Source organism: Podarcis filfolensis (genome assembly GCF_964270895.1).
Source record: "Podarcis filfolensis genome assembly, chromosome: 14".
NCBI lineage: Eukaryota > Metazoa > Chordata > Lepidosauria > Squamata > Lacertidae > Podarcis > Podarcis filfolensis.
Window position 1 is genome coordinate 52097979 of NC_139616.1, and position 26666 is coordinate 52124644.

The following is a 26666-nucleotide window of genomic DNA, read 5'->3' on the forward strand; positions in this document are numbered from 1 at the left end:
TGCCTGCAAAATGCAGAATTGGAAGACCCCCCCCTTCCACGATGTGGGGAGATAAGAGCTCCTCCACTGCTAGGAAGAGGTACCAGAATCACCCCAACAAATTCTCCCCCCATTCCCTTTGTTAAACCTGCTCCTGCCCTTGGTCCTTGTGGAAGAGAGAGGAGCCACCTGACTGAGCAAGCAGGATGCGGCCAGTTCAGGTGGCCTGAGAGAGGAGGCCAAGCCAGTGGTCACCTGCCCTTCAGAAGTGAGGAAGGTAGGTCTGTGGGTCAAGGCAGGGAGGAAGAGAGACGGTACTTTCGCAACAGACTTGTTCCCTGACTTAAGAGGAGAAAGATTTCACATTTTCCAGCATGTGGTTGTAATTGTGCAATGGCGGGTGAACAGTCTGAGGCTTGTCTGCAACTATCAAGACACAGGTCCCCCCCCCCAGCTCTCCACACCCCCCACCCCAGAGAAGTGTCCAGCAGATGGATCGCTATGTCTGCAGCCGTCAGCAGAGGCCCAGAAGCAGCATCTGAGGCCTGGCAGTGCCAGGAGCGTGACCAAATCAGGCGTCTGTGCACAAGGCCCCCAAGTCCCCTCCTTGCCCCCCATGTGGCTGCAAGAAGGGGGTGCCTTCTTCCCCCATCCCGAGGGCCAGCAATCCTCCTTCGAAGTCCTGGGCAGCGGCCCCTTCTCCTCACTTCTGGAAGGACTGGAAGACGGAGATGACGGGGTCCTCGTGGTTGGTCACGACCAGCACGCCCCGGAACTTGTCAAAGAGCATCAGGAGGTGTGAGCGGCGCATGTTCTCGTTGTACATGATCTCCTCCAGGTGGTGGCGCCCCCGGAAGTAGTGCAGAAGCCTGGGGGCGGGAAGGAGGGCAGGGCTGGGGGGTAGCAGCTGCAGCCTGGGCAAGGAGCCCCCAGCGGGAAACCCAGGACCCCCCAGCCCAGCCGGGAGAGCGGCAAGGGCCGGGCAGGGCAACCCCCAAACCTCCCCCTTGATCTCTCCGCTCTCCCAGAGCAACCTTTTCCCCCCCAAAGGAAGAAACGGCTGCAGGTGCCAGAAGTCGGGGGAGAAGGGCAGCTCCCCCCACCCTGTGCAGGGGGCAGAAAGGCAGAGGGGGGGTCTGAAGGGGCTGGAACAGACCTGCGCCAACAGGGCAGGGGCTGCTCATCTCAGCTGCTTTAGGGTCCCCTTCAGAAATGGTCTTCAAATTACAGAAGCCATGGGTGTAGCCAGAAGGGGGGGGCAGATCAAGTAAAACAACAGAAATACTTAACTAACTGACAAATCACACTGGCTCTGCCCCCCTAACAAAAATCCTGGCTGTGGCCGCCCTAGGGACTCCTGCAGTTCAGCTTCTGCCCTCTTCGCAGAATCAGCCATTGCCACACCCAGCCCTTTCGTTCTTCGAAGGCAGCTGCCCCCCTCCCTGCCTACCTGGCAAATGTGCGCAGGTCCTCGGGGTTGTGGGCGGCTGGGACGCTGAGGATGGCCTCTCGCTCGTGCTCCGGGAGGCTGGTCAGCAGGTTCTCGGTCATGCGCTTGTTCACGGGGGAGTCCCCTCCGGGCAGCAGCTCTGCGCTGGAGTTGTCCATGCTGGGGCTGGTGAGCGTCATGTCGTCGCTGCTGGCTGGGGGGGACAGGACAAAGACGCAAGGGAGCGTGGAGCAGGCCGCCCCCCTCGGCTGCCCCCTTGCCCACGGGGCTCATGCACACCCTCTCACACACACCAAACAGAGGCAGACTCCTGTCCTGTCACTCGGGGCCCATCGCAAGAGGGCCCCCAAAGCAAAGGGGGAGAGGCGCAAAGAGCAGCCTGGGCAGAGCGTGCGTGCATGCGCCTCGTGTGGAGAGAGCAATGCTCAGCCCCCCCCCAGCACAGCCGCCACTGCCACCCCTTGCTCTGTGAAGGGTGTGGAAGGATGAGGCCATACAAGATTCATTGTGCAGACGGACAGGGGCTGAAGCTCGCGTGGCATTTGCAAAAGCCCCAGGATCCCCCACAACCTCTTCCCATCTTTCGTTGGAGTAGAGGAGAGCCTTTCCTACAAATGGGGCAACTCAGCCACAGCCGCAGCTCAAAACGGGGCCTTTGCTGCAGTGGCTCCCTGCTAGTCGGATGTTCTCCCCTGGCATCTTCATTCCATCGCTTTAGGGGCCAGGCAAAAGCGTTCCTCTTCAACCAGGCCTTGGACTGATCAAAAAATCTACGGCTTATGTTTGTGGAGAGGGGGCTGTGCAGCTTTTCGGGGTATTTTTTATTAGGTTATGCATTTTGTGTTCTCATTTTCCGTTTTTATATTGAGTATAAAGGTAACAAACTAAATAAAAACAGTAAAGCCTATTATGCCCAGAAGTATGATGGGGAAAACATCTGGAGCATCTGGCAAAAGGTAAGATGGAGACAGACTCAGTGACCCAGACCCCTTCGCAGCAGGGCTCCAAAAGACACACACACCACCTACTTGGGGAGCCAAAGCTGAGGGCGTTGGGGGTGCTGAGGCTGCGCCCCCCGACTCTGGCCGCCAGGGGCATCTCCTCCGCCCGGGGCCGGACGTCCTCTTCCCTGGGGGGCACCATCAGGCAGGCGTAGGTGTGCAGCTGGATGAGCAGGCGGTGCTGGAGCAGCCAGACGACCATTTGGATGAGCTGTGTCTGGTGGGGGGAGGCAAAGAGGGGCTCAGTGGGGTGCCACACGCCACCCCCCGGGGGCTGCCCAGGGGCCAGCTGGGCGAGGGGTGCCAGGGGCAGCTTACCTCCTGCACGGGGGGAGCCAGGGGGTCCTTGAACTCCGACAGGGACACCGGCAAGGAGAACTTGGAGAGGACGGAAGGCAGGTCGTGGCCGGGGAACTGGCAGGCAAAGTCGTCCGCCAGAGGGGAGTAGCTGTGGGGGGAGAGGCAGAGCAGGCGGGAGGTCAGGGGGGTCTCTCTGCATGAGCCCCCCAGCCTCCCCAGAGGCCAGCATCAGGGGAGGGGAGGGGACAGGTGTGAGTCTTGCTTCGCACTCGGCAGAGCTGGATGCCCAGAGACTTACAGGCAGACGCTGGCATTGGGAGACAGCATGTAGACGTTGTTCTCGCACAGCGGGTAGACGATGATGGCCTTCCCCCAGTAGACCAGGTGTGCTGCCAGCTGGAACACCTGCCGCAGGGAGGGAAGGGGAAGACTCGCACTCGGCACCAGCAGAACCTCCCCAGGTTCCCGGGCCCAAGCAGTAGGAGGAAGTTGCTTCGCCAGGGAGAAAAGCCCTGGATCGGGGTCACATCTAGGGAGTCCCCCTTTTTCTCAGAAACTGCCTGGCCTCTCCTCCAGCCACAAAAGTGCCTCCCCCCCCCCATGGGAATCTCCTGGGTCCCACCTGCTTTTCTCACCTGTCGACTTGGGGCACCGGCTCCGCTTTTGAGGAGAGTTGGCCCAAGGCCCCCTGAGTGAGGAGGGGGCTGAGCAACGTCCCTCCCCATCTCCCAGATAGTCAGGTAAGAGGCATTGCTCCAGGCCAAGAACAGAGCCTCCCGCAGCCCCACGGAAGAAACAGCAGCAGCGAGGGAGGGGCAGCAGTGGGTGCCGACCGGGGCCAGAGGAGGAGCTAATGTACTGGGCTTTGTGGGAAGGAAGCCCCCAGTCGAGATACCCACCTCTCTGGGCAACAGTGGCATCAGAGCTACTAGTCCTGAGTGAGGCACAGAGCAGGAGGTGGGGAGGAGCAGCTGCTGCCTCAGTGCCCTCCAAGGCCCCTGGGATTCCCACTGGGGCATTGGGGGGGGGCTTCACAGAATCACAGCGTTGCAATGCAGGAATAATGGCAGTCAAAGCGGAGAGTCCCTTTGGCCAGGGAGCAGGCTGGAGGCCTTGCTGGACCCAGCCCAGAAATGAGGAGCGGGTGGCGCTTCTGCCGGCAGCCCCCTGAGTCTTAGGACATCCCCCCTTCCCCCTCACCTGCAGCAGCGCCAGGTCGGCGTCCTGGGCCAGCTGCTGGAGGTTCTTGACGGCCGAGGTGGTCCTGACCACGCGCACCAGGGCGGGGGAGCAGTCCAGCGGCAGCTCGCTCAGAAGCGCCTTCTCGTCCTTCAGCAGCAGCAAGGCGTGGTACGGCCTGAGCGGGGGGGGGAGAGACGGGGGCACACAGACACTCGCAGCACTGCAGGGCTGCAAAGGGGCCCCCCAGGGTCATCTAGGCCAACCCTCCTGCAACACAGGTCTTGCAGAGGGACCCCACTGCCCCCCAAAGCACAGATCCAGACACACTCCGGGACCCGGAAGCAGCACAACAACCCCCCCCCATTTTATTATGACCCGGTCTTTACCGAATGGCCTTGAGGCTCCTCTCGATGGCTTCCGGAGGGATGAAGCGAGAGGCAGCGTAGTGGATTTTGTGGGGCAGGCAGAAGCTCACTTCCAGCCAGTTGTTGATGTGCAGCTGGACCACGCCTGTCGTGCAGAGGCTGCAGGGGACAGAGAGCAGGTGGAAGAGGCCGCGTGGCCCAGAGCCCCCATCCCTGGCAGGGACTGAGCCGCAGGCCCCCTCGACAAAGGGCTTGACCCTCGACTCAAAGGAACAGCCCCCCTCTCTCACACTGGCTGAGCCAAGGGTGGCTGGGGCAACTCCGTCAGTTGGGAGGGGTACAAATAGTAAAACTTCTTGAACGGCTCCATTTTCAAACGTTTTGGCTCCCAAATGCAGGAAACCCAGAAATAAATGCTCTGGGCTTTTGAACGTTTTTTGGAACCCAAACGCCCGACGCAGCTCCTGCTTGAGTGCAAGAAGCTCTTGCAACTGATCAGAAGCTGTGCCTCGGTTGTCAAACGTTTCAGAAGTGGAACCATCTTCCGGAATGGATTGCATTCGACAACCGAGGTTTGGCTGTTCTATTATAATAAAGAACAGGAGCCACCAGCCGCAGCTCCCTCTGCAGCCCCGTCGATGGCCACCAGGTGGCGCTGGGCAGCTGTGAGCCTAACCCAAGCTGGCAGCAGCAGCCGTAACTGCAGAGAGGGAGGGAGTGCACCTGAGTGCCCTTCTAGCTGCCTCACCACAAAAAGGGTATTGCAGAGCTGGGAAAGCTGCAAAAAGGCCCAGGCAGGCAGCCCTTGAGACTGACCCAGAAACTCCAGCGGGTGCAGAATGCCACGGTGAGACTCCTTACAGGGTCTTCGCCGCGGGACCACATTCACCCGGTACTATACCAACTGCACTGGCTCCCAGTGGAGTACAGGGTCAGGTTTAAGGTGCTGGTTTTAACCTTTAAAGCCCTATATGGCCTAGGACCCTCGTACCTACTGGACCGCCTCTCCTGGTATTTCCCGCGGAGAACCTTACGGTCTGCAAATAAAAACATCTTGGAGATCCCGGGCCACAGGGAGGTTAGGCTGGCCTCAACCAGAGCCAGACCTTTTTTGGCTATGGCCCCGATCTGGTGGAACACTCTGTCACAAGAGACTAGGGCCCTGCGAGACTTGACATCTTTCCGCAGGGCCTGCAAGACAGAGCTGTTCCACCAGGCCTTTGGCCAAGGCTCAGTCTGACACCCTCCTTTGGTAAGCCTCATAGAACTCTAGCCCAATGGTTGCCATTAATTTGATTCTGAATTGATTTTATTCTGAACTGAATTTAGAATGCTGTGTTACTTTTATTGTTGTTAGCCGCTCTGAGCCCGGCTTTGGCTGGGGAGGGCAGGATATAAATAAATTATTATTATTATTATTATTATTATTATTATTATTATTATTATTATTATTACCCAGGGGCCAGAGCAACATCTGGGACAGAGGCCTCTGCTGGGCTTTCAACCTTCAGCACCCCCACACCCACCCCACGGCTGAGACCCCAAAGACTGACTTCGAATCACAGAACTGTAGAATTGTAGAGTCGGAAGGGACCCCTCTCAGCTAATCATAACTGACAGACGGCCACCCAGCCTATGCTTACCTGTCGTAAGCCTCCTTCAGGTCTCTGGCCAGCTTGCACTTGGGGAGGATGTGGAGGAAAGGCGACTGGGGCCCTTCAGGTGCTGGAGGAGGGGAACAACAGCCAGCTGTGGCTTCCGGGGCCTTCAAAGGGCTTCCCCAGGAAACCTCCTCACCCCCCAGCTCCAAATGGACATGCCAACCCGCCCCCCACGGCCACTGGAAGTGCCACGAACAGCAGGCAGGGCGTTTTTGTGTTGTGAACCGCCATGTGATCTTTGGGTGAAGGACGGAAGACAAATCTAATAACTCAATCATAATAAAGCCCCCGCCCAGCTGAGCCCACGAGGGCCAGACAGATGCCTGGCCTGAGGGTGGGGGGCAAGTAGGAAAAGGGCTCCCTGCGGCCCCCGGATCCGGCCGGACTCACTTTCCGAGATGGCAGAGGCTTCGTCCTGAATGGCCAGGATGAGCTTGGCCTCTCGCGTGAGGTACTGGCAGCGGCGCTCCTCATGCTGGAGGACAATGGCGATGCGGCGAGAGAGATTGTGCAGGCAGCTGATGACCGAAGGGTCTGCGGTGGCCTAAGGGGGGCACAGGGGGAGAGAGGAGGCTGGGAAGGGGGCAGGCAGGGCAGTCCGGCCGCAGGACAGAAGGGGCCCAACCAGCTCAGCCAGAGGTTTTGGGGGAAGGAGCCCAGGACTGGCTCTGTTTTGGGGTTTTCACATTTACGTGCGCAAAAGCCTGTCAGAGCCTCTGGGTCCTTTTAGCTGCAAATTAACCCATCTGCCTGGTACTCTTCAAGAAGACAAGAGATGGGAAGAAGACTAAGTCTATACGAGAGAAAAATGGCAGGTGAAGTTGATGGACTCTGCTGCAATGGCCAAAATGACCAGAATCAGAAATCAGGAAGACGACATTTTTAAAAAGGAATGGGGAAAGACCATTGTAAAGAGTTATAATCATTAGTAGGACTGGAATATCACTTGTAGTTTAAGGGCAAATTTTGGACACAATGGAGAAGTAAAAGATTCGGATCATCAAAAAAGATGGAGGAAATTATTAAATTAGGACCCACAAAGGGGAGGATGGAAGTCCAGGAGATTCCTTGGGATCTTGTTTGTATGATTTATGTTTGATGTATATACCTGTAAAAATTTAATTTGAAATAACAAATAAATTTGCAGATAGTAAAAATAAAAAAAAGCTTTCAGATGCCCTACAACATGATCTAATAAATTCCTCCTCCAGGAATTTGTCCAATCCTCTTTGAAAGCCTGTGGCAGTGAGTTCCATAGTTGACTCTGTCCTGACTTAAGGAGGACTTTCTTTGACCTGCCCTGAATTTCCCAATGGTGCTCCTGTTTTGCTCAATCATGGGGGCTGCCCCCTCAGCCCCACCTGCTGTGGGCCAGCCATTTCTCTGAGCCCCCCCAAGGAGACCCGGTCCTGAGGGAGGGCAGACCACAGCAGACCAGCTGGGCAACCCCCCTGCCTGCCCGCAGCCTCGGGGAGGTTGGATCTGGGTCCCTGACCCACAGGCTGTTGCCTGGGCGACCGGCCAAAGGGCCTCCCCATCGCTGTCCACCCTGAGAGCTCCCATCCCTGAGACCACGAAGGCTGCTTGCTCAGGCCTGCCCCTAACCCACAGGTGGAGGCCGCTATCAGCCCCACGCAGCTGGCAAGGTGGGGCCGGAGAGGCAAGCCGGAGGGGGCTGGAAGGCGGCTGCCAAGCCCCAGTTAAGGAGGGCCGGGCTGCCGATAATGTTTGCCACCCTGGTCCGCTAACCGTGACTCAGCTTTTGGAGCTTTGCTGAGTCACAGAGCTGCTCCTCCGCTGATTACCAGGCCGGGGCCTCTGCCTGCCCCACCCGCCTGCCCCACCCAAAGCCCAGGCAGGCCCTTGGGGGGTGGCAGAAGCAAGGAAGGCTCCGAAGCCTTTCCTGGGGGGGCCTCCCCCCCCACAATCGACCTCCCCCAAGCAGCCTGGAGACCCTCGATGGCACACATCCCTGCAGAAGAGCCAAGGGGCCTGCTGCACCCCCCCAAGCCAGCCCCACATTCTCACTGGACTTTGCAGCACATGTGGGGTGCCCCCCACGCCTGGGCTCTGACTCCCAGGAAACGGCAGGTGCCCCCTGGCCTGGCTGCTCCGCTTCTCAGAACCCGGCGGGAGGGAGGGAGGGAGGACCTTACCCTCAAGGCGAAGACGACATTGAAGAGGATCATGGTGGGCACGTCCCGCTTTGGGGAGGGGTCTGTCTTGGAGATCTGCAAAGCAAGCCGGACTTTTAAGGGGGCAGCCAAGAGAGGGGAGCAGGGGAGGGGGCAGCCTCTGGCAAGGAGGGTCTTGGAAGGGCTGGGGAGGGCAGTGGGGCTGCAGGACTACCTCACCCTCACGGGGTGTAAGCTGCCATACACTGGGGAACCAGGCGGCTGGTCCCGGTGGCAGGGCTTCAGGTAGGCTCTCCCTCCCAGCAGTCCCTGCTTCTCAGCCTCCCCTACCACACAGGGTCACTGTGGGGATTAAATGAGCAGGTGGGGAGAGAACCACACAGGCCCCCTCCTTGGAGGAAAAGGCGAGGCAGAAATGGAGTCAATCCATCATTCAACTCAAGCCACAAAGCTTGCTAGCCTGGTCCTCCTTCCCACTGGCTGTGGCCCCCGCCCTGGGCTTGTGTGGAGGAGGCAGCCTGGAGGCAAGGAAGAAGCCAAAGAAAAGGAACAGGGGGTGCCAGGGAGAGGGGAGACCCCCCTCTCATCTCCACCCCCATCGCTCCGCCCGGACACTGAGGTCCACCTCCGAGGGCCTTCTGGCGGTTCCCTCACTGCGGGAAGCAAAGTTACAGGGAACCAGGCAGAGGGCCTTCTCGGTGGTGGCGCCCGCCCTGCGGAACGCCCTCCCATCAGATGTCTAGGAAATAAACAACGACCTGACTTTTAGAAGACATCTGAAGGCAGCCCTCTTTAGGGAAGCTTTTTAATGTTTGATGTTTTATTGTGTTTTTAATATTCTGTTGGAAGGTGCCCAGAGTGGGGTATTATTATTATTGCTGCTGCTGCTGCTGCTGCTCCCCTCACCTGCATGGGGTTTGTGCCCACGAACATCAGCCTACTAGGGGCCCAATCCGATCAGAGGCTCGGCACCTCTTCCCAATGCTTAGGGACAGGGACGGGCAAGTGCCTCTGAGCATATGCAGAGCCCTAGCCGCCACCAGCCCTCCCACCTCATTTCGAAGCAATCTCTGGGCTTCACCAACAGAAGGGAGATGCGAGAAGCCCAGGAAAGTTTGCAGCAGCTGCCAAAGGACTTTGCAGGGTCTGCATGTCACCACTAGGAGGTGCAGGAGAGCCTGAAGACTGAGACCCCCCCCAAAGGTCTTTGGCACCCATGTCTCCACCCCAAGGGAGGCTGCAGGACAAGGACCAAGGAGACCCCTGCCCGGGAGGCTCTCCAACTCTGAATTGTGCGGTTCCCCCTCCCTCCCACTAAGAGCAGAGTTGCTCTTTTTAAGGGGGGAAATATGGAAACAACCTGGCTGGCCCTTTCCTAGAGCGCTCCAAGGGTCAGTGGCAGAGCAGCTGCTGGGCATGCAGAAGTCCCAGGTTCCACCCCCCCTGGCAGGACCTCCAGGGAAGGCTGGGAGAGACTCCTGCCTGAATCCCCGGGGAGCTGCTGCTGCTGCTGCTGCCAGTCAGTGTGGGCATTATAGGGTTAGATGGACCAAGGGTCTGAACAAGGCAGCTTCCTCTGTCCCTGTGCTCTGGCTCAGCTTCTGAGACCCCCCAGCAGCCGCATTACACACTGTGGGGTACCAGTCCGACGACTCGTGATCGAACTCAGCACCCCTCCAAATTTGGCAGGCCAGTTCAGAAGTCGAGGACAGGTCCCAGGAAAGCACCCACACGGGTCAGGGTAGTGCAGTGCACCTTGTGCAAGTGTGGAAACACAACTCCCCCCTGGAAGGAGAGCCTGAAAGGGTTCAGCTCCCCAGAGAGGAGAGGAGGTGATGTCAGGGCAAGGAGTGAATGATGTTATGCAGGGAGTAAGGGCCACCTGGGGGCTGGCCAGCAGGCCCAAAAGCAGAGCGTGAGGGGCGGCGCCTGTGAGGCAATCTGGCTGGACGGCGCCGGGCGACTGCAGCTGGCCCCCCAGGCCTGCTCCGAGCTCCCCTCCCAGCCCACCACTGGCCAGCTGAACCATCAGGAAAGTGGCCGGGGCAGCAGAGGGACCCAACTGGACATGACTTCCCGGCCCAACTCACAGGCTGTGCCCAGGCTGCCCTGGCGCCCGCGGGGCCTACCTGCCCAAAGGCATGCTGCACCAGGGTGGGGTGTCCCACGAAACGGACGTTGTCGATCTTCAGCTCAAACTTCTTGCCGCACATGTCTGATTTGGTAGCCAGGATCGTGGCCAGGATGACGTCCGAGAACCTTCGGGAGCAGAAACGGGCATCAGCGCACTTGCGCAGGCCCCACACCGTCCCAGAGGCGGGATGAATTGGTATGCATTGTGTCACCATTAAGTCTACAAACACACACACACACACACACACACACACCCACGAGACATTGGGGCACCTTGGAGTCCATCAGGTGGGGGAAATTAAGATGCCGCAAAGATCACCGTCTGTCAGAGACTGGCTCTAGGTCCCGGCTCACAAAGGACCAACGCTAGCCGGTAGAACAGAATAAAGTCTTTATTGAAGTATAGTTTCCATTTCCACATCTTAGCGTGCGTCTCTACGTCTATTCCCTAGATCGGCGAAGTCCCATCTGAATCTCCGCCTCCTGTACACCAGTTCAAGACCCTAGCCTTGCTCCACCTTTTGCGTCTCTCCTTTCGCCTCTGGGTCCTACCACCCCCCGGGGTTCCTTCCTTCCTGGATGCCTCGGATGCGGACCCTTCGGATTCCTCCCCCTCCCTTCGGCGGGCTTTAGGACCTGGCTCCCTTTCCGGGCTGCTCATTGCGCCTCCCTCTGGTACATTTGAACTTGGCGCGCGCGCGCTGTCTCCGACCCTCCTCTCTACCGTTTCCTCGCTCTCTGACGCAGGCGTGGCTGCTGCCGTAGAGCTGCCTGTCGCTGGTGCCTGGAACTCCTCCCCCCTGCTGCTCTCTGGTGGAGTAGCTGGTCCGGATTTCCAGCTGCTGCTCTCTGAATCCCCTCTGGTCCCTTCTTCCTGGGGTGCCCCTCTTGGTAACCCCCCAGCTCTGCCCACGGGAGCCCCTTTCTGTGAATCCTCCGATTCGCTGGACAGACTTAGAGATCTCGGACGGCTATCATCGCTAACCTCTCCTTCCGATTCCTCGCCATCCGTTCCCTCTGCTCCTGAACCCCTGACATCCATCCCCCCCTTGAAGCCCCCCCTTCCCCCCTCCCCTCCTTCCGGTGTGGGTTCTGGGTGCTCCGTCGTGGCAGGGGTAAGTGCCGGATACAGTTCTTCCCTCGTGTCGTACATCACATCGGGCAGGTCTGGCTCGTCCTCCGTGCGCTCGTCGACGTCGATCTCCTCTGCTTCCATCTCCCTGCCTTCGTGTTCAAATCCCACGTCCTCCCCCAACACGTCCATGTCCATCTCTCCCCCGTTCCCCTCTGAGGGTGATGCCTGCCAGGGACCCCCCAGCCACTTCCTGCGCCACTGCTCCTCTGGTTGATTATCCCACCAATAGGAGCGGTCTGAGGCAGAACCCGAGGGTGAACCTTCCGGAGAGCGTATGTGTGGTGCCGTCTCCTCGTCCGAGTCGAACCCCTGGAACGTGCTGCCTGAAAGTGTGGGTGTGAAGAGCCAGTCATCGAAATACTCGGCTGGCATGGGCCTGTGTGGGAAAATGGCATGGAACTCTTCCTTGAGAAGAGGCTCGTCCAAGGCATAGCCCGGCACCCAACTGTTGGCGCTGGCCGGGGTATCCTCTCTGGCAAGAAGGTATTCTACTCCCTCTTCCCCCCATCTCGAGTCTAAAATCTCTGTGGCTTCGTTGATGCGCTCCCCTCTTGGCGACCCCCTTTCCCTGGGTCCTTCTCTGGGCGGATCTGGTGCTGTGCCTGGCTCGTGAAATCTATGCGGTGCTTTGTAGGGCGTGAGTACCGATCTATGGAAGACCGGATGCATTCTGGAACCCTCCGGAAGCGCTAACCGGAAGGCCACTGGATTGACCTGTGCCTGGACTTGGTAAGGCCCTAGCTGCTTATGGCCTAGCTTCTTCTTGGCCAACGATCTGGTCGGCACTGCTTGCGCTGCTAACCAAACCCAGTCTCCCACCTGTATGTCTTCCCCTACTCTCCTGTGTCTGTCAGCCTGCAGTTTGTATGCGTGCTTTGCCAGTTCCAACTGCCTCCTAAGCTGTTCGTGGACTTCCTGCAACTCTGACGCTAATTCTTCCGCTGCCTGCGGCTCCCCCTCCCCCACTCTCTCTAAACCTGGGAAGGTTCTGGGATGCCTCCCGTTGTTGGCGAAGAACGGCGTCACCCCCGTCGACACGTGCTTCGTATTGTTGTAAGCGAACTCTGCGAGGGGCAGGTAGTCCACCCACGTGTTAGGCTGCTGGTCTTGTTGCAACAGTACAGCTCCCACGGCTCTGTCTGAGGCGTCCGTCTCCACCCTCATCGGTCTGCTGGGATTCACATGCAGCAGCTGCTCCTCAGAAGCGAAGAGACGCTTGAGTTTCTGAAAGGACTGCTCCGCTTCCTCCGTCCAGATAAACTTCTTCTTCTTGGAGCTGAGCGTGTCGGTGATGGCCGCCGTTTGCATAGCGAACCCCTTGATGAACTTGCGATAAAAGTTGGCAAAGCCGACAAACCGCTGGACTTCCTTCCTATTGCGCGGGCTTTTCCAGTCCAATACTGAGCGAACCTTGGCGCTGTCCATGGCGAGCCCCTTGTCCGACAGTTTATAGCCCAGGAAATCCACCTCCGTCACGTCGAACTGGCACTTCTCCAGCTTGGCGTACAGCCTGTGCTCCTTTAGTCTCCGCAGAACTTCCCTGACATCCCTCTCGTGCGCTTCTCGCGACTCAGAAAATATCAGGATGTCGTCCAGGAAGCATACGCATTTCTTGTAAAGGAGTCCCGCCAACACGTGATGCATAAAGGCTTGAAAACAGTGAGAGCCATTTTGTAATCCGAAGGGCATAACTCTGTATTCGTAGGTGCCCAGTGGTGTGAACATGGCCGTCTTCCACTCGTCGCCCTCCCGCACACGAATCAGGTTGTACGCGCCTCGCAGATCCAACTTGGTGAAAACGCGTCCTTTCCTTACCGTCGCGAGCAGGTCGTCTATTTTGGGCATGGGGAAGGACGAGGGCTTGGTTTTCGAGTTCAAAATTCGAAAGTCAACTACAAGCCTCTTCTGGGGCGTGTCTCGCTTCTTCACAAAGAATACTGGGCTGCCCCCTACAGCTTTCGACTCCCGAATGAACCCGCGCTTCAAATTGTGGTCTATGAACTCCCTAAGTTCCTGCAGTTCGTCCTCAGACATGGAATACAGTTTCCCTGTTGGCAGCGTTGCCCCCGGCAGGAGATCAATCTTGCAGTCATAGGGTCTGTGGGGGGGCAGTTTGTCCGCCTCCTTCTCGCAGAAGACCTCCAAAAACTCCTTGTACTTGTTGGGCACCGCTTGCACCATGCCTAGGTGTAGCTGCGGTGCATCCTCTCGCCCCTCTCCTTCCTGGCAGGTCTGGATGCAGTGCGCTGCGCAGTAGGAAGAGCAGAAGGTCAATTGCCGCTGGTACCACGCTAATGCCGGGCTGTGCCTATCCAGCCAACTCATGCCCAACACTATGGGCGTGTCCGACAATTGGGTGACGTTGAAGCTGATGACTTCTCGGTGATTCCCAATTTGCATCACCATAGGTGGTGTCTGCTGCACCACCTGCCCCCCTAGCAGTTCCCTGCCATCCACTGTGACCACGTTCAGGGGCAGTGTGGCTGGCAGTAGCGCTATGTTGTGTTGTTGAAGGAATTCCAGTGCGATAAAGTCCGCATTACTGCCAGAGTCAATCGTAATCGGCACTTCTAAAGTGAGACCACTGGGCAGCTGGAGCGCTGCGGTTAGCTGCACCACTGGTTTGGGCGGGAGGGGATCCGTGGGCTTCAAAATCTCTGGGGACTTCTTCACTGACTCGCCTGGCTGGCCCCCAGTGCTTCCGTTTCCCTGCCGTGGTTCACTTTGCTGAGTTGCTCCCATTACTGTCATTGAAGCTGCAGTGTGCTTGTGGAGCCTCTGGGGACACTCTTTCGCCATGTGCTTCGAACTGTCACAGATGTAACACTTCCTGTTCCCTCTAGGCTGCTTTGTTTTGACTGCTCCCGGTGTTAAGGCTCTGGTGGCTGATTGAGCTCTAGCACCGCCGATCTCCATTGGCTCCTCCCCCCCTGCTTGCGGAGGCGTTGATTGCGCACGCGCGACATCCCTGGGCAAGAGGGAGGGCACTCTGGCTGGCGTGCGTCCCCAACGCCCTTCTCCTCTGTCCCAAGGGCGGTCCTCCAGCCTCACCCCCACTGCAAGCGATCTGTCCACCACTTCCTGGGTGCTTTTGGGTCTCTCCCCCCGCGCAATCTCATCCTTGATTTGGGGGTTCAATCCTTCCCAATAAAGATCTCTAACGGGGGGGGAATCCTTGTCCCACCCCAAGGCATTGACCAATGCAAAAAAGCGGGAGTGATACTGCCTCACGCTGGCTTTCCCTTGTCTCAGCTCAAATATGTCCTTACGGGCAATGTCAATGTCTATTTTCGATAGAAAGCAAGAATCCATCGCTTTAATGAATGCAGCTGAACTCTGGAGCGCTGGGTCCATATCTCTCCACAGATTGCGCAGACATGCTTTCGCGTCTCCATGCAAATGAGACAAGATAAACCCCACTTTTTCTTGCTCATCTCTAAACTCTTTCTCCAGCAGTTTCAGCGCAAACTGCACGTCTGCTCGGAAATTGGGGTACTGCTGCAAATTCCCATCAAAGTGAGATACAATGCTGCCTCCAGTCCTTCCCAACCCGATTCCCTCGGATCTGGAACCCGTTTGTGCCTGCTTAGTAAGCACTTCCAACCTGGCTTGGAAATCTCGGCATGCAGCAGCCGCTTCATCCTCTCTTTTCCTGGAGGCGATTATCTCTGCGCTGAGCTGCGTTACCGCTTCTCGCAGGGAAGCAATTTGCTCTTCAGTAGACATGTCGCTTGACTTTTGTGAGCTCCAAAGGCACCAGTCCTCTTTCCTCCCTGCTTCGCTCCCCACACGCCGCTTGAGTCAAAGAGAACTGATGAAAACTTCGGTGAGATGGGACTTACTGTCAGAGACTGGCTCTAGGTCCCGGCTCACAAAGGACCAACGCTAGCCGGTAGAACAGAATAAAGTCTTTATTGAAGTATAGTTTCCATTTCCACATCTTAGCGTGCGTCTCTACGTCTATTCCCTAGATCGGCGAAGTCCCATCTGAATCTCCGCCTCCTGTACACCAGTTCAAGACCCTAGCCTTGCTCCACCTTTTGCGTCTCTCCTTTCGCCTCTGGGTCCTACCACCCCCCGGGGTTCCTTCCTTCCTGGATGCCTCGGATGCGGACCCTTCGGATTCCTCCCCCTCCCTTCGGCGGGCTTTAGGACCTGGCTCCCTTTCCGGGCTGCTCATTGCGCCTCCCTCTGGTACATTTGAACTTGGCGCGCGCGCGCTGTCTCCGACCCTCCTCTCTACCGTTTCCTCGCTCTCTGACGCAGGCGTGGCTGCTGCCGTAGAGCTGCCTGTCGCTGGTGCCTGGAACTCCTCCCCCCTGCTGCTCTCTGGTGGAGTAGCTGGTCCGGATTTCCAGCTGCTGCTCTCTGAATCCCCTCTGGTCCCTTCTTCCTGGGGTGCCCCTCTTGGTAACCCCCCAGCTCTGCCCACGGGAGCCCCTTTCTGTGAATCCTCCGATTCGCTGGACAGACTTAGAGATCTCGGACGGCTATCATCGCTAACCTCTCCTTCCGATTCCTCGCCATCCGTTCCCTCTGCTCCTGAACCCCTGACACCGTCTTTCAAATCATCAGAATTATATCGAGAGGGAAAGCGTCAGAGGCTCATGCAACTTTCGTTAATGACAAGCTCTCAGGAGGAAAGATTAGGCAGAGTTTGCAGGTGCTGCTTTGGAAGGACAGGTGAGGTTCCCCTAAGCAGCAAGGTGTGGCGGGCAGGTCGCTTGAGGACAGGCAGCGCAATGGGGCTTTGCTCCAGAGCAGGGGACCAGGAGGCAGCTGTGCGCCTTCCGGTGGTCAGGGGTACCAGCACCACCTGGGGGGGTCACCGACTGCCCATCCCTGTGAAAAAGAGCTCCCTGGGCCAAAGGGGTATGTGTGCCCAGCTCTGCTCCCTGCCTCAGGCGTGTCTGTGGCGGGAGCAGCTGAGCCCCACGGCCCCCTCCCAGAGACGCCAGAGCCTTAGATCTTGGGGTGGCCAGAAGGGCCCGTCTGCAGCTGGGAGCCGCAGGCCAGGGCCAAACTCAGAAGCCCTTCCTGTGTCTCTCCTCCCACTGCAGGTGTCCCAGATTTCCTTCTGTGGAGGAAAAGATGCATTTATGCATGGGCAAAGTTCATCAGGAAAGGGGGGGAAATGTGTGGCCTGCAAAGTCCTGAAGTTCCCCAGAAGGAAGGATCCTCTCTGAAGAAGGGCAGGTTTTTTGGAGGGGGGGGCGGGGAAGGACTTCCTTTTGTCTGTCCCGGATGGCCATCTGTCAGGGATGCTTTAGTCCTGCATTGCAGGGGGTGGACTAAATGGCCGCTGGGGGAGTGGGGTCCCTTCCCACTCTACGACTCCATGAACCTTCCAACATCTCTCCACCAAAGGGGATATTCTGCAAAGCTGCTGCTTGCTCAGCTTAGGGGGAAAGGCATGAAACTGTAAAGGTGCCACGTCAGCATCTGCCTGCATGACTCAAAAAGAAACTAGCTTTGCCGGCAGAAGCAGCAAACCTGCCTGGTCCATGGGGGTCTTGCCTGCTGCTTTCCCATCTCACAGCTGCCAGGAGGCCAACTTCCGGGCGCCAGGGAGACAATGAGGCCTGGAACAAGCTGTGCCCTACGGCCCTCTTTGCCCTTCAGCTTCACCCAGAAAGATTGCCCTGCCCTGGGTGCAGGCAGCAGCTGCAGGGGCTGTGGCCGGGAGAGATTGCCAGCTTATCGGCCCCGGCAGAAGAGATCAAGTAGGCTGCACAACGCAGCCGAGGGAGGCCATGCACAAAACCAGAGGCATCAGAGAAGACAGCAAAGTCTTGTTACATCTGGAAAACAGGCAAATTCTGCTCTGGCCTCTGTTTCCAAACACTTGATGGCCTCCATCTGTCTCGAGGGACAATGGAGTGTGCCTCTGGGGGTGAAAAGTCAAACCGCTGGAGAACCACAGTGCCTTCCCTATTCTACCACCCAGAAAAGACTCCCTGCCCCTTTGGCTGCAATCGTAATATCACACGGCTGCTGCGACCCCTCTGGAAATTGAGAAAATTGTTTCTTGAAGCCAAACTTGAAATCTGGGGTGCACCGATCACTTCCACTCCTCTGCTCTGGCAACGGGAAGCCCAAAAACTGAGCGGCTTTTCAGAGGAGTAGCGATTGTGCGTTGGGGGCACCTACCCCCAACCTTTCCCTGAAAGCAGAGAACCAAAGTGACTGAGCTAAAAAAACAAAAAGTTTCTCGGGTTGCAGAGAAGAATATTGCTCCCTTCTCTACTTCCCACTATTGCTAAGAGCTCATCTGCTTATTCAGAGCTGGAGACGCTGTTTTAATCCACTTGACGGCCTCTTTGAGCAGCTACAGAAAGCCAAACCTGCTTTAAAGGCACACAAAGTATTTTATTTAAAACAAGCAACTTCAGGGCAGGCAGTGCTCTGAGACAGCAGCCGTCAGCTTCTTGAGAAGCGGTTCAGAACAGGGCGGCCAGGGGGGCAAGGGAGCAAGGGGGCAAAACCTACTGGGCTGCTCCAGCCCCACAGCCCTGAAGGATGCCCCGTTGCTCTGAGCGCTTGGAGGCAGCCTTCCCCAGAGGCAGAGGGAATGCAGACGGGGCCGGGGGCAGCCTCTGGGGGACCAGGTCAAAAGCCGCGTGGCACACGCAGGAGCGCCGCTCAGTCAACTCCCAGCCACCCTACCCTGACGGAGGTCCACAGCCACAACCCTCACTGAGTCTCTGAAACGGGAGGCTGGGCCAAACCTGCAGTGTGTCCCTCTGAGCTTCCCCCTTGGTAGGGGCTTCCCTCACAGGGGCTGGGGGCCTGTGCAGGCCTCCTAAGCAAGTCTGCTGGAACTGAGGACCCCCGGGGGGGGGGAGCCAGGACCATGTGTCATGAAGAGGCAAAAGGAGGGCGACAGGAGCCTCACACTGTCTGAATTGCAGGCTGGTCAGCTTGCATCCTGCATACTGGAGCAGAGCAGCCAGCCTTCAGACAAGTGCGTCCCCCAAACGCCTTCAGAGGGAAAACATGCCCTTTTTGTCCCCATGGATAAATCAGTTCCCCACTCACTGCAAAGCACAGTGTAGCTGTTTCTTCCAGCTATGGGGCAGAAAGGCCTTCAGAAACGCAGGCAACAGCCTTCTCCTGGGTCAGACTGATGGGCCGTGTAGCCCAGGGGTGTCTGCACTGACTGGGGTGTCAGGCACAGGGGGTCTCTCCCCCCCCCAGCCCTGCCCTTGGGGTCTGGGACCTTTTGCTCTGCCCCTGAGCAGCAATTTCCTTCCTGGCTGACCTGCCTGCTTCTCAGGCCCTTTGCCGGCCTCCCTGCGCACCAGCGTGTGGTTCCGTGACATTTGCAGCTTGGTGGGAAACAGAAGTGAGAAACAAAGTGCGAAGAGAAGGAGAGGATGGTGGAGACAGGGAAGCCATTCGAGAGAGAGAGAGAGAGAGGCGCTGCTGGCGGAGAAGGTTTGGTCTTACCCCGACACCACCTGCTCATCACTGAGCGGACAGGGCTCTCTGAAAACAGGAACAGGGGCTATGAGCACCACGCAGAAACAGAACACAAGAATCAACCAGACAAAGTCACGCAAGGCACAAAAACGTCAACGCTGCAAAACCAGGCAGCTGGAGGTTAGGGGACTGTCCACATATTGAAATAAATAAAGGCTCCTTGGAGAAGGAGCCCTTGCCTAGCGCCTCAAGGGAGAAACACACCCTGAAAGCCTGGCTGGGGTTAGACTGGGGACTGGGAGCGGCTGCTGAGACCACAACACCCATCCTGAAAGACTTGCATTGGCTCCCAGTACGTTTCCAGGCACAATTCAAAGTGCTGCTGCTGACCTTTAAAGCCCTTTAAAGCCGTGAGGTCCAGCACCGAGGGCCTTCTGGGGATTCCCTCCCTGTGAGAAGTGAGGTTATAGGGAATCAGGCAGAGGGCCTCCTCGGTGGTGGCGCCCGCCCTGTGGAACGCCCTCCCACCAGATGTCAAGGAAATAAGCAGCTATCTTATCTTTAAAAGACATCTGAAAGCAGCCCTGATTAGGGAAGCTTTTAATGTTTGATGAATCATTGTATTTTAATATTCTGCTGGAAGGCGCCCAGAGTGGCTGGGGAATAAATAATAAATTATTATTATTATTATTAGGCACTCCTTACCCTTGGGCCACAGGAGGCAACCCCGCCCATGCCATGGGTGGGCATCACTGCCCAGCAGATGAAGGCCCCCAAGGGGCACTGTCTCCCCACACTGTCAGGCTGTGCCAGCCCAGAATGGTGGCAGCAACCTTCATGCCTATGTCTGACCCATGACTCAGTCTGACCCTTATGTTTCACTCCCCTTATGGTTTTGCTTTTGATTTATGGGCTACTCTTAAAATGAGGCTGCATTTTAAATTGCATTTTAACCTGTATTTTAAATTGGGTTTTTTCTTTTCCTATTATGTTTTTACTGTAATTTTACTGATGTTAGCTGTCCTGAGCCCGGCTCTGGCCGGGGAGGGTGGAGTATATATAAAAATTATTATTATTATTATCATCATCATCATCATCATCATCATTATGTCCTGCGCAAGAGGCAGCCTCTGCAGCAGGATTCAGCAACCCCCACAAGCCTATCCCTATCCCGCAGCAGTGGGGCCAGGGGAGCTGCTGCATCAGGGGCCCCAGGAGCCCCCCAACCCCGCCCCGCCCCTTTCCTGCCACCAATGCTCCTCTTCTCCCCAAGATGCCTCCTTGAGAGATGCCCCCCGCCCCCTGCTGAAGGTGAGCACAGCCCCGGCATGACTGGGGAACTGCGATCACAAACGTGACCAAGTACAAGACCCAGAGGCCTGATTCAGGCCAGGTGGAGACCAGAGGCTCAACTTGGTGCTCACCTGGAAACTCCCCGGCTGCCAATTCAAGGGGAAGAGAGAGAGGAAGACCCTTATTGCCTTTTCATGTTATTTTATCTGGAAGCATCAGGGTTCAGGGGAACATTTCTGGCCTGCCCACTGCAATGAGTTTCTGGTTTTCTGGAAAGAGGAAACTCAGCTCTCTTTTGGACCAAGCAACCAACACATCTTTAGGTGCTGGGCAAAAACATTCCTCTTTTCCCAGGGCCAATTGAACAATCTATGGCCTTTGAAACCGGAGCGAGGGGGTAATTGTTTTTGTTGGTTACTGTGCTATGCATTTCTGTGTTTTTTAATGTAAACCACTCTGTGATCCTGGATGAAGGGCGGTATACAAATGGATAAATGAATAAATAAATAATAAAGCAAGCCTTGTGCAGGAACTTCCCATGCAAGAGTCTTATGCCTGGGTTGGCTAGAGACCTCTTTCATAAGTCAAGGTAGACACCCCGGCATTAAAAGCCACACCTCCCTGCCACACCTGCAGAGCCACAGGTGATCCCCCACCCCAGCTGCGAATATCAGGGTCTGCTTTGATCAGGATCCAAGCAGCCCCAAGCCAGCCAGCCAACGCCCCTTTTGCTTTACATGCCAGAGCTCTGGGACCCCAGCACATCCCACCTGGTGAGGATCCAGGTGCAAAGGTGTCTTTTATGCTCTCTACACAAACCCATGACAACGAGCAGGAGGGCTGGCGCTCAAGGGAACAGGAGCCCTACGTACCTGGAGTCCCCATCTGGGTCTTCGACGCCGTCGCCCAGACTGTTCACGGCATACCTGCTTCTCGGTTTCCCTACGAAAGGAAAAGGGGGGGAAGTCCAGAAGGCCAGAGAGGTTTGGGTTAGAGCAGAAACCTCTTCCACCTAATTCTTAGCAAATAATAATAATAATAATAAATTTTATTTATACCCCGCCCTCCCTCCCCAGCCAAGACCTGGCTCAGGGCGGCTAACACCAGGTATAAAAATAATTGATTAAAATACAACTTAAAAACAAGATTAAAATACAACATTAAAATGCAGCCTCATTTCAGTAGAAACACAAATCAAAAACCTTTTTGCGATATAAACGTCAAATCTTCAACTATCCAGACTGGGCTATATATGAAATGGGAGCCCGCGGCACAATTCAAGTTGCCGCTTTTGAACTTCTGGCTTGAGCCCAACATATTACGAGGGCGGCCATCTCCCCAAGGCTTTACGGTTGATCTCAAGAATCGACTGAGATGGCTATCCGAGCTCAGCTGGAAGGGAAAGGGCATGTCAGGAGGCATGTGAGGGCCAAAAGGGGACATCTGGTTGGCTGCGGGGAGAAAAGGACGCCAGGCTCTGAGGGGCCCCTTTGGGCCTGATCCAGCAACCCAGGCTTTTCTTATGCTCTTCTTGTCACTGGGTGCTCCTCGGTTGGGGAACTGCCTTCCCAAGATCCTTTTCCCAGGGGGGAAAAGGAGAGAGAATCATGGCCGGCTGGCCAGCTGCCCGGACACGGAGTGGCCGTGTGTGTATTGCTGGGGAGCAGGGACCCCAAGGCGGAGCCCCCAGGGCAGGACTTGGGCTCCAGAGCCCTCTCCCTTCCTGAGCCTTCCAGCAAGCAGGACTTGAGCGCAGCAGCCGGATTGGGAAGGAGGCAGCGGGGGCAGGAGCAGGGGCAGCTGGTGCCCTTTGGGAGGGGCAGAGGGGCAGGAAGGAGGCTGCCGGGGGGCACAGCCAGCTCCTTCTCGGTTTGCCCCCTCTGCGTTCAAGGGCAGAGCTGCTGGAGCTGAGGAGGGTGTTGGCAGCCAGGCTCACCCTCTTGGGGGGGCGGGAGAGGCAGGCAGGTGGGGCAGAAAGGAGACTTGGGGGGTCTCGAATTTCAGCCGTGCCCCACACAATGCCCCCACCTCTCGTGCCCCATTCTGAATCCCAGTTGTGGGAGCGGAGTGACCATTCTGCCCTGGGTGGGAAGGTCCCTCCTTTCCACGGAGTCGCCGAACTGCAGAGTCGGAGGGGACCCCCGGGGTCATCTAGTCTGACCCCAGCTCAATCCTCCCTGGCAGATGCTGGGTGCCCCCTCTCAAGACCTCTTCTCGGGGAGGAGCCCCCCCCCCGCTTTCCCACTCGCGTGTCAGGGCGTCGCGTGTGCTTGTGGTGCACGTGTGAAGGCGGGCGCGCGAGGGTCGCGGGCAGCGGCTCCTCCTCACCGGGGTGGGCGGCGGGGCTGCCGGGCCCCCTCTGGAAGGGGAAGCGGAAGAGCAGCTTGTTCCCGCGGCTGCCGGAGCTGACCAGGATGACGCTGATGGGGCTCGAGCTCTCGCCCATCCTCGCCCGCCCAGACGACGCGGGAACCGCGCAGGCGCCGAGGGGTCACGTGGCTCGCCGGAGGAGAGCATGCGCGGTCCCCGCCTCTCTGGACCACGGCTCCCATCGGCCCCGCCCGGCGCGGCTGGCGGCAAGGCATGCCGGGAGTGGTAGTCCAGAGAGTGCAGAGGGCGCTCCCATACGGGGCAGCTGGAAGCGGAGTTCCCAATAATTCCCCATGGCTATTCAATATTATTATTATTATTATTATTATTATTATTATTATTATTATTATTATTTATGATTTCTACCCCGCCCATCTGGCTGGGTTGCCCCAGCCACTCTGGGCAGCTGCCAACACAAAATTTTGTTTGTTTGTTTGTTTGTTTGTTTGTTTGTTTGTTTGTTTCCTGCCCTGCCTGGGTTTCCCCAGCCACTCTGGGCGGCTTCCAACAAAAGATTAAAAATACATTAAAACATCAGTCATTAAAAACTTCCCTAAAGAGGGCTGCCTTCAGATGTCTTCTAAATAATAATAATAATATTTTAGATGCAGCCCTTCAGGCGAGGATCGCAGGTTGGTATGCAGTATGGAAACACAAAATGCAAAGCACCATCGCGCAAAGCAAGAACGCACAAGACCAGCCCCTCCCTAGACACGCACAGTTTAAAAGGCCAAAGGCCCGGGAGAAGAATTTTCGCCTGGCACCTGAAGGCAGGTAAAGAAATGGAGGTTACTATATTGCATTTTAAATTACGTTTATTGCATGTGAAAAAGCAACAAATTAGATCTTTAAAAAAGAAAAGAAAAAAAGCATCCCAAAGCTAGGGACATCATCACCCAGAGCTGCTCTTTGGCATTTTGTGGCCCCCATGGCAGAGGAGGATTTGCACCCACATTAATTTATACATACATACATACATACATACCCCGTCCATCTGGCTGGGTTGCCCCAGCCACTCTGGGCGGCTTCCAACACACACAATAATAATAATAATAATCAAACATTAATAGTAACAATCAGATCCTATATCTGATCTGAAGGCAGCCTTCTTTAGCGAAGCTTTTAATGTTTAATAGACTATTGTATTTTAATATTTTGTTGGAGGCCACCCAGAGTGGGGTATAAATAATAATAACAATAATAAACAAATGGGCGGGGTATAAATTATTATTATTATTATTATTTTAAAAGTCACAATAACTTTAAAATAAACAACTTATACCAAATAAAGCAGTATGCAATAATGCATTAGAATCCAGTAGTAAACACTAAAATTAAACGTCAGCAAGTAATAAACAGTTTACACTTATCAATTACAATAAAGAATTATTCATCTATAATCGATAAAAATAGCAGCAAATCACAATACAGTACATAAAATACCACAAATCATACAAAACAATGTAAAATGATTAAATTCCCTGCCAGCTGGAAATGCACCTGATGCTTCCGGGGAAGTCCACAAAAGGCTCTGTCCCATTAAATCTGTGGGAACCTGAGGTGCCACAAGACTTGGGTGTTTTCTCGGCAGCAGACAAGCATGCCCCCCCTCGACATTCTTGCTGCCTGCTGCAGGGTTTAGCGAGCTGGGAAAGTCTGTGGCAGAGAGAAGTCCAGAATCAGAGGCAGAAGCTGAAACAAGGAGAGGAGGGAGGCCAAGAGGCAGAGATGAGTCCACCTGGTGAAGAGGCACAGGGGTCTCCCTCTCCTGCTGCAACAATCTCTCCTCCCTTCTGGTCTCCCAGAATCAGGAGAGGCATGAAGAGGGCGGTGGAGAAGTTAGCTTCACATAGGCATAGTCTCAGATTGCTTGGGGGGGGGGGAAACCCTGGAGAGGAGGAGACATAGTCAGATGTGGGGAGGTGGAGGCCTTTAGTATCAGCAAGTGATCCATGAGGGGCCAGACCTACTGGAGATGAGTCACTGCGGTCATTGGGCTTGACACTCCTAAGCAGATCCTGTTTTTGTTCAGTTTGATGCTCCTGTCAAATGAGGACCAGGTCTGGTCTGGGAAGTTCTCATTAAGAGTAGCAGCTCAAGAGGGCCCCAGGGAGGGTGTGGGGAGGCTCGCCAGCCCCACCCTTTATCCCTCAATTGCCAGGCTAAAGAAACTAGAATAATTACAGGAGGTGGTATGGGGAGGTGGAATCCCCAACTGCAGAGCCCCCCAGAAGAGAAGTTCCCATCTGAGATCCTCAGGGAAGTCTGGGAGGACAAGGCCTGTGTGGTCAGAAAAACAAGGAACCGCAATGCACAGTTAGCAAAAATGGACTCTGGTGGATTTTTAATTAATTCTTTCACTGAGATGTATTCTCCTGTCTGCTTAAGAGGCAGTCAGAGCAGCACTGGACAGACTGAGGAACGGATCCTGCCCATCCTGGGTTCTGCCCTGAAGCAGAGCTCCGCTGCCTCCACGAAAATACATCTCTCTGCACCCGAAGCAGCAGGGAGCGCAGAGTCCGTGCCTGCCAGTTGGGTGAGAAGGCAGGAGCATCCCTCAGGATGAGGCCAGGGTGGTTTTCTGCGCAGAGATCGGGGCGAGCTGAGAGCCCAGGCTCCTCCTCCTCCTATCAGCCTGGCCACCCCCTGCAAGCTGGAGGATAAGGCAGGCTGTGTCTCTGAGGAGATAGCTGAGGGGAGGGGACTTTGGGGGCAGCTCCCTCCTTCAGGCCTCCAGCGACTCTGGCTCTTTCTGCCGGCCAAAGAGTCCAATTCTTCACTGGGAAGGAAATCAGCAGCGGAAGGGATGGATGGGGATGAGGACTCCCAAAGGGGCTGCCCTAGAAGGGGAAAGGGAAGGGCCCTTCCTTGCCCCCAGGCCTGCTGTCTAAAGGGGTCGTGCAGAGGAGGATCAGGGCGCTTGGAGGAAAAGAAACATCCAGGCATTTCTGTGCTCTTTGGGGGGGACTTTCCAACCTACGCTTCAAGCTCAGGCTTGCGAGATTCCCTCTCGGCTGCAAAATAATAATAATAATAATAATAATAATAATAATAATAATAATAATAATAATTTATTATTTATACCCCGCCCATCTGGCTGGGCCTCCCCAGCCACTCTGGGCGGCTTCCATAAAAACCAAAAATACAGTAAAATATCACACGTTAAAAACTTCCCTGAACAGGGCTGCCTTAAGATGTCTTCTGAATGTCAGGTAGTTGTTTATCGCTTTGACATCTGCTGGAAGGGCGTTCCACAGGGCGGGCGCCACTACCGAGAAGGCCCTCTGCCTGGTTCCCTGTAGCTTTGCTTCTCGCAAGGAGGGAACCGCCAGAAGGCCCTCGGCGCTGGACCTCAGCGTCCGGGCAGAATGATGGGGGTGGAGACGCTCCTTCAGGTATACTGGACTGAGGCCGTTTAGGGCTTTCAAGGTCAGCACCAACACTTTGAATTGTGCTCGGAAACATACTGGGAGCCAATGTAGGCCTTTCAAGTTATGTGGTCTCAGTGGCCGCCCCCAGTCACCAGTCTAGCTGCCGCATTCTGGATTAGTTGTAGTTTCCGAGTCACCTTCAAAGGTAGCCCCACGTAGAGTGCATTGCAGTAGTCCAAGCGGGAGATAACCAGAGCATGCACCACTCTGGCGAGACAGTCCGCGGGCAGGTAGGGTCTCAGCCTACGTACCAGATGGAGCTGGTAAACAGCTGCCCTGGACACAGATTTGACCTGTGCCTCCATGGACAGCTGTGAGTCCAAAATGACTCCCAGGCTGCGCACCTGGTCCTTCAGGGGCACAGTTACCCCATTCAGGACCAGGGAATCCTCCACACCTGCCCGCCTCCTGTCCCCCAAAAACAGTACTTCTGTCTTGTCAGGATTCAACCTCAATCTTTTAGCCGCCATCCATCCTCCAACCGCTTCCAGACACTCACACAGGACCTTCACCGCCCTCACTGGTTCTGATTTAAAAGAGAGGTAGAGCTGGGTATCATCCGCATACTGATGAACACCCAGCCCAAACCTCCTGATGATCTCTCCCAGCGGCTGCATGTAAATGTTGAAAAGCATGGGGGAGAGGACAGAACCCTGAGGCACCCCACAAGTGAGAGCCCAGGGGTCTGAACATCCCCCCCCCACTTTCTGAACACGGCCCAGGAGGAAGGAGCGGAACCACTGTATGACAGTGCCTCCAGCTCCCAGCCCCTCAAGACAGTCCATAAGGATGTTATGGTCGATGGTATC

At 56.1% G+C, this 26666-nt stretch overlaps 1 protein-coding gene across 2 annotated transcripts; it reads right to left on the minus strand.

Moving 5' to 3' along the window:
* Positions 1-337: 337 nt before the first annotated feature.
* NPRL3 (NPR3 like, GATOR1 complex subunit) lies at positions 338-22561 on the minus strand. 2 transcript variants are annotated; one of them, XM_083585715.1, is made up of 14 exons: positions 22385-22535; positions 20929-20998; positions 18791-18829; positions 10203-10332; positions 8095-8169; positions 6329-6482; positions 5921-6002; positions 4299-4436; positions 3931-4087; positions 3029-3135; positions 2749-2878; positions 2458-2647; positions 1430-1622; positions 338-848 (listed from the first exon to the last, which is right to left on the minus strand). In XM_083585715.1, the coding sequence occupies exons 1-14, from the start codon at positions 22500-22502 to the stop codon at positions 683-685; spliced, it is 1749 nt and encodes a 582-aa protein (XP_083441841.1). In that variant the 5' UTR covers positions 22503-22535; the 3' UTR covers positions 338-682. The 2 variants fall into 2 exon arrangements, with proteins under 2 accessions (XP_083441841.1, XP_083441842.1); XM_083585716.1 differs by lacking the exon at positions 18791-18829 and having other exon boundaries at positions 22385-22561.
* Positions 22562-26666: the final 4105 nt, after the last annotated feature.

Excerpts from the sequence above, each read along its gene's own strand:
- NPRL3 (XM_083585715.1), bottom strand. The coding sequence starts at position 22,502 with ATGGGCGAGAGCTCGAGCCCCATCAGCGTCATCCTGGTCAGCTCCGGC. Across the intron at positions 4,437-5,920 it reads CTGAAGGAGGCTTACGACAG|CCTCTGCACGACAGGCGTGG; the intron begins GTAAGCATAGGC and ends TGTCCCCTGCAG. Across the intron at positions 849-1,429 it reads GACCTGCGCACATTTGCCAG|GCTTCTGCACTACTTCCGGG; the intron begins GTAGGCAGGGAG and ends TCCCGCCCCCAG.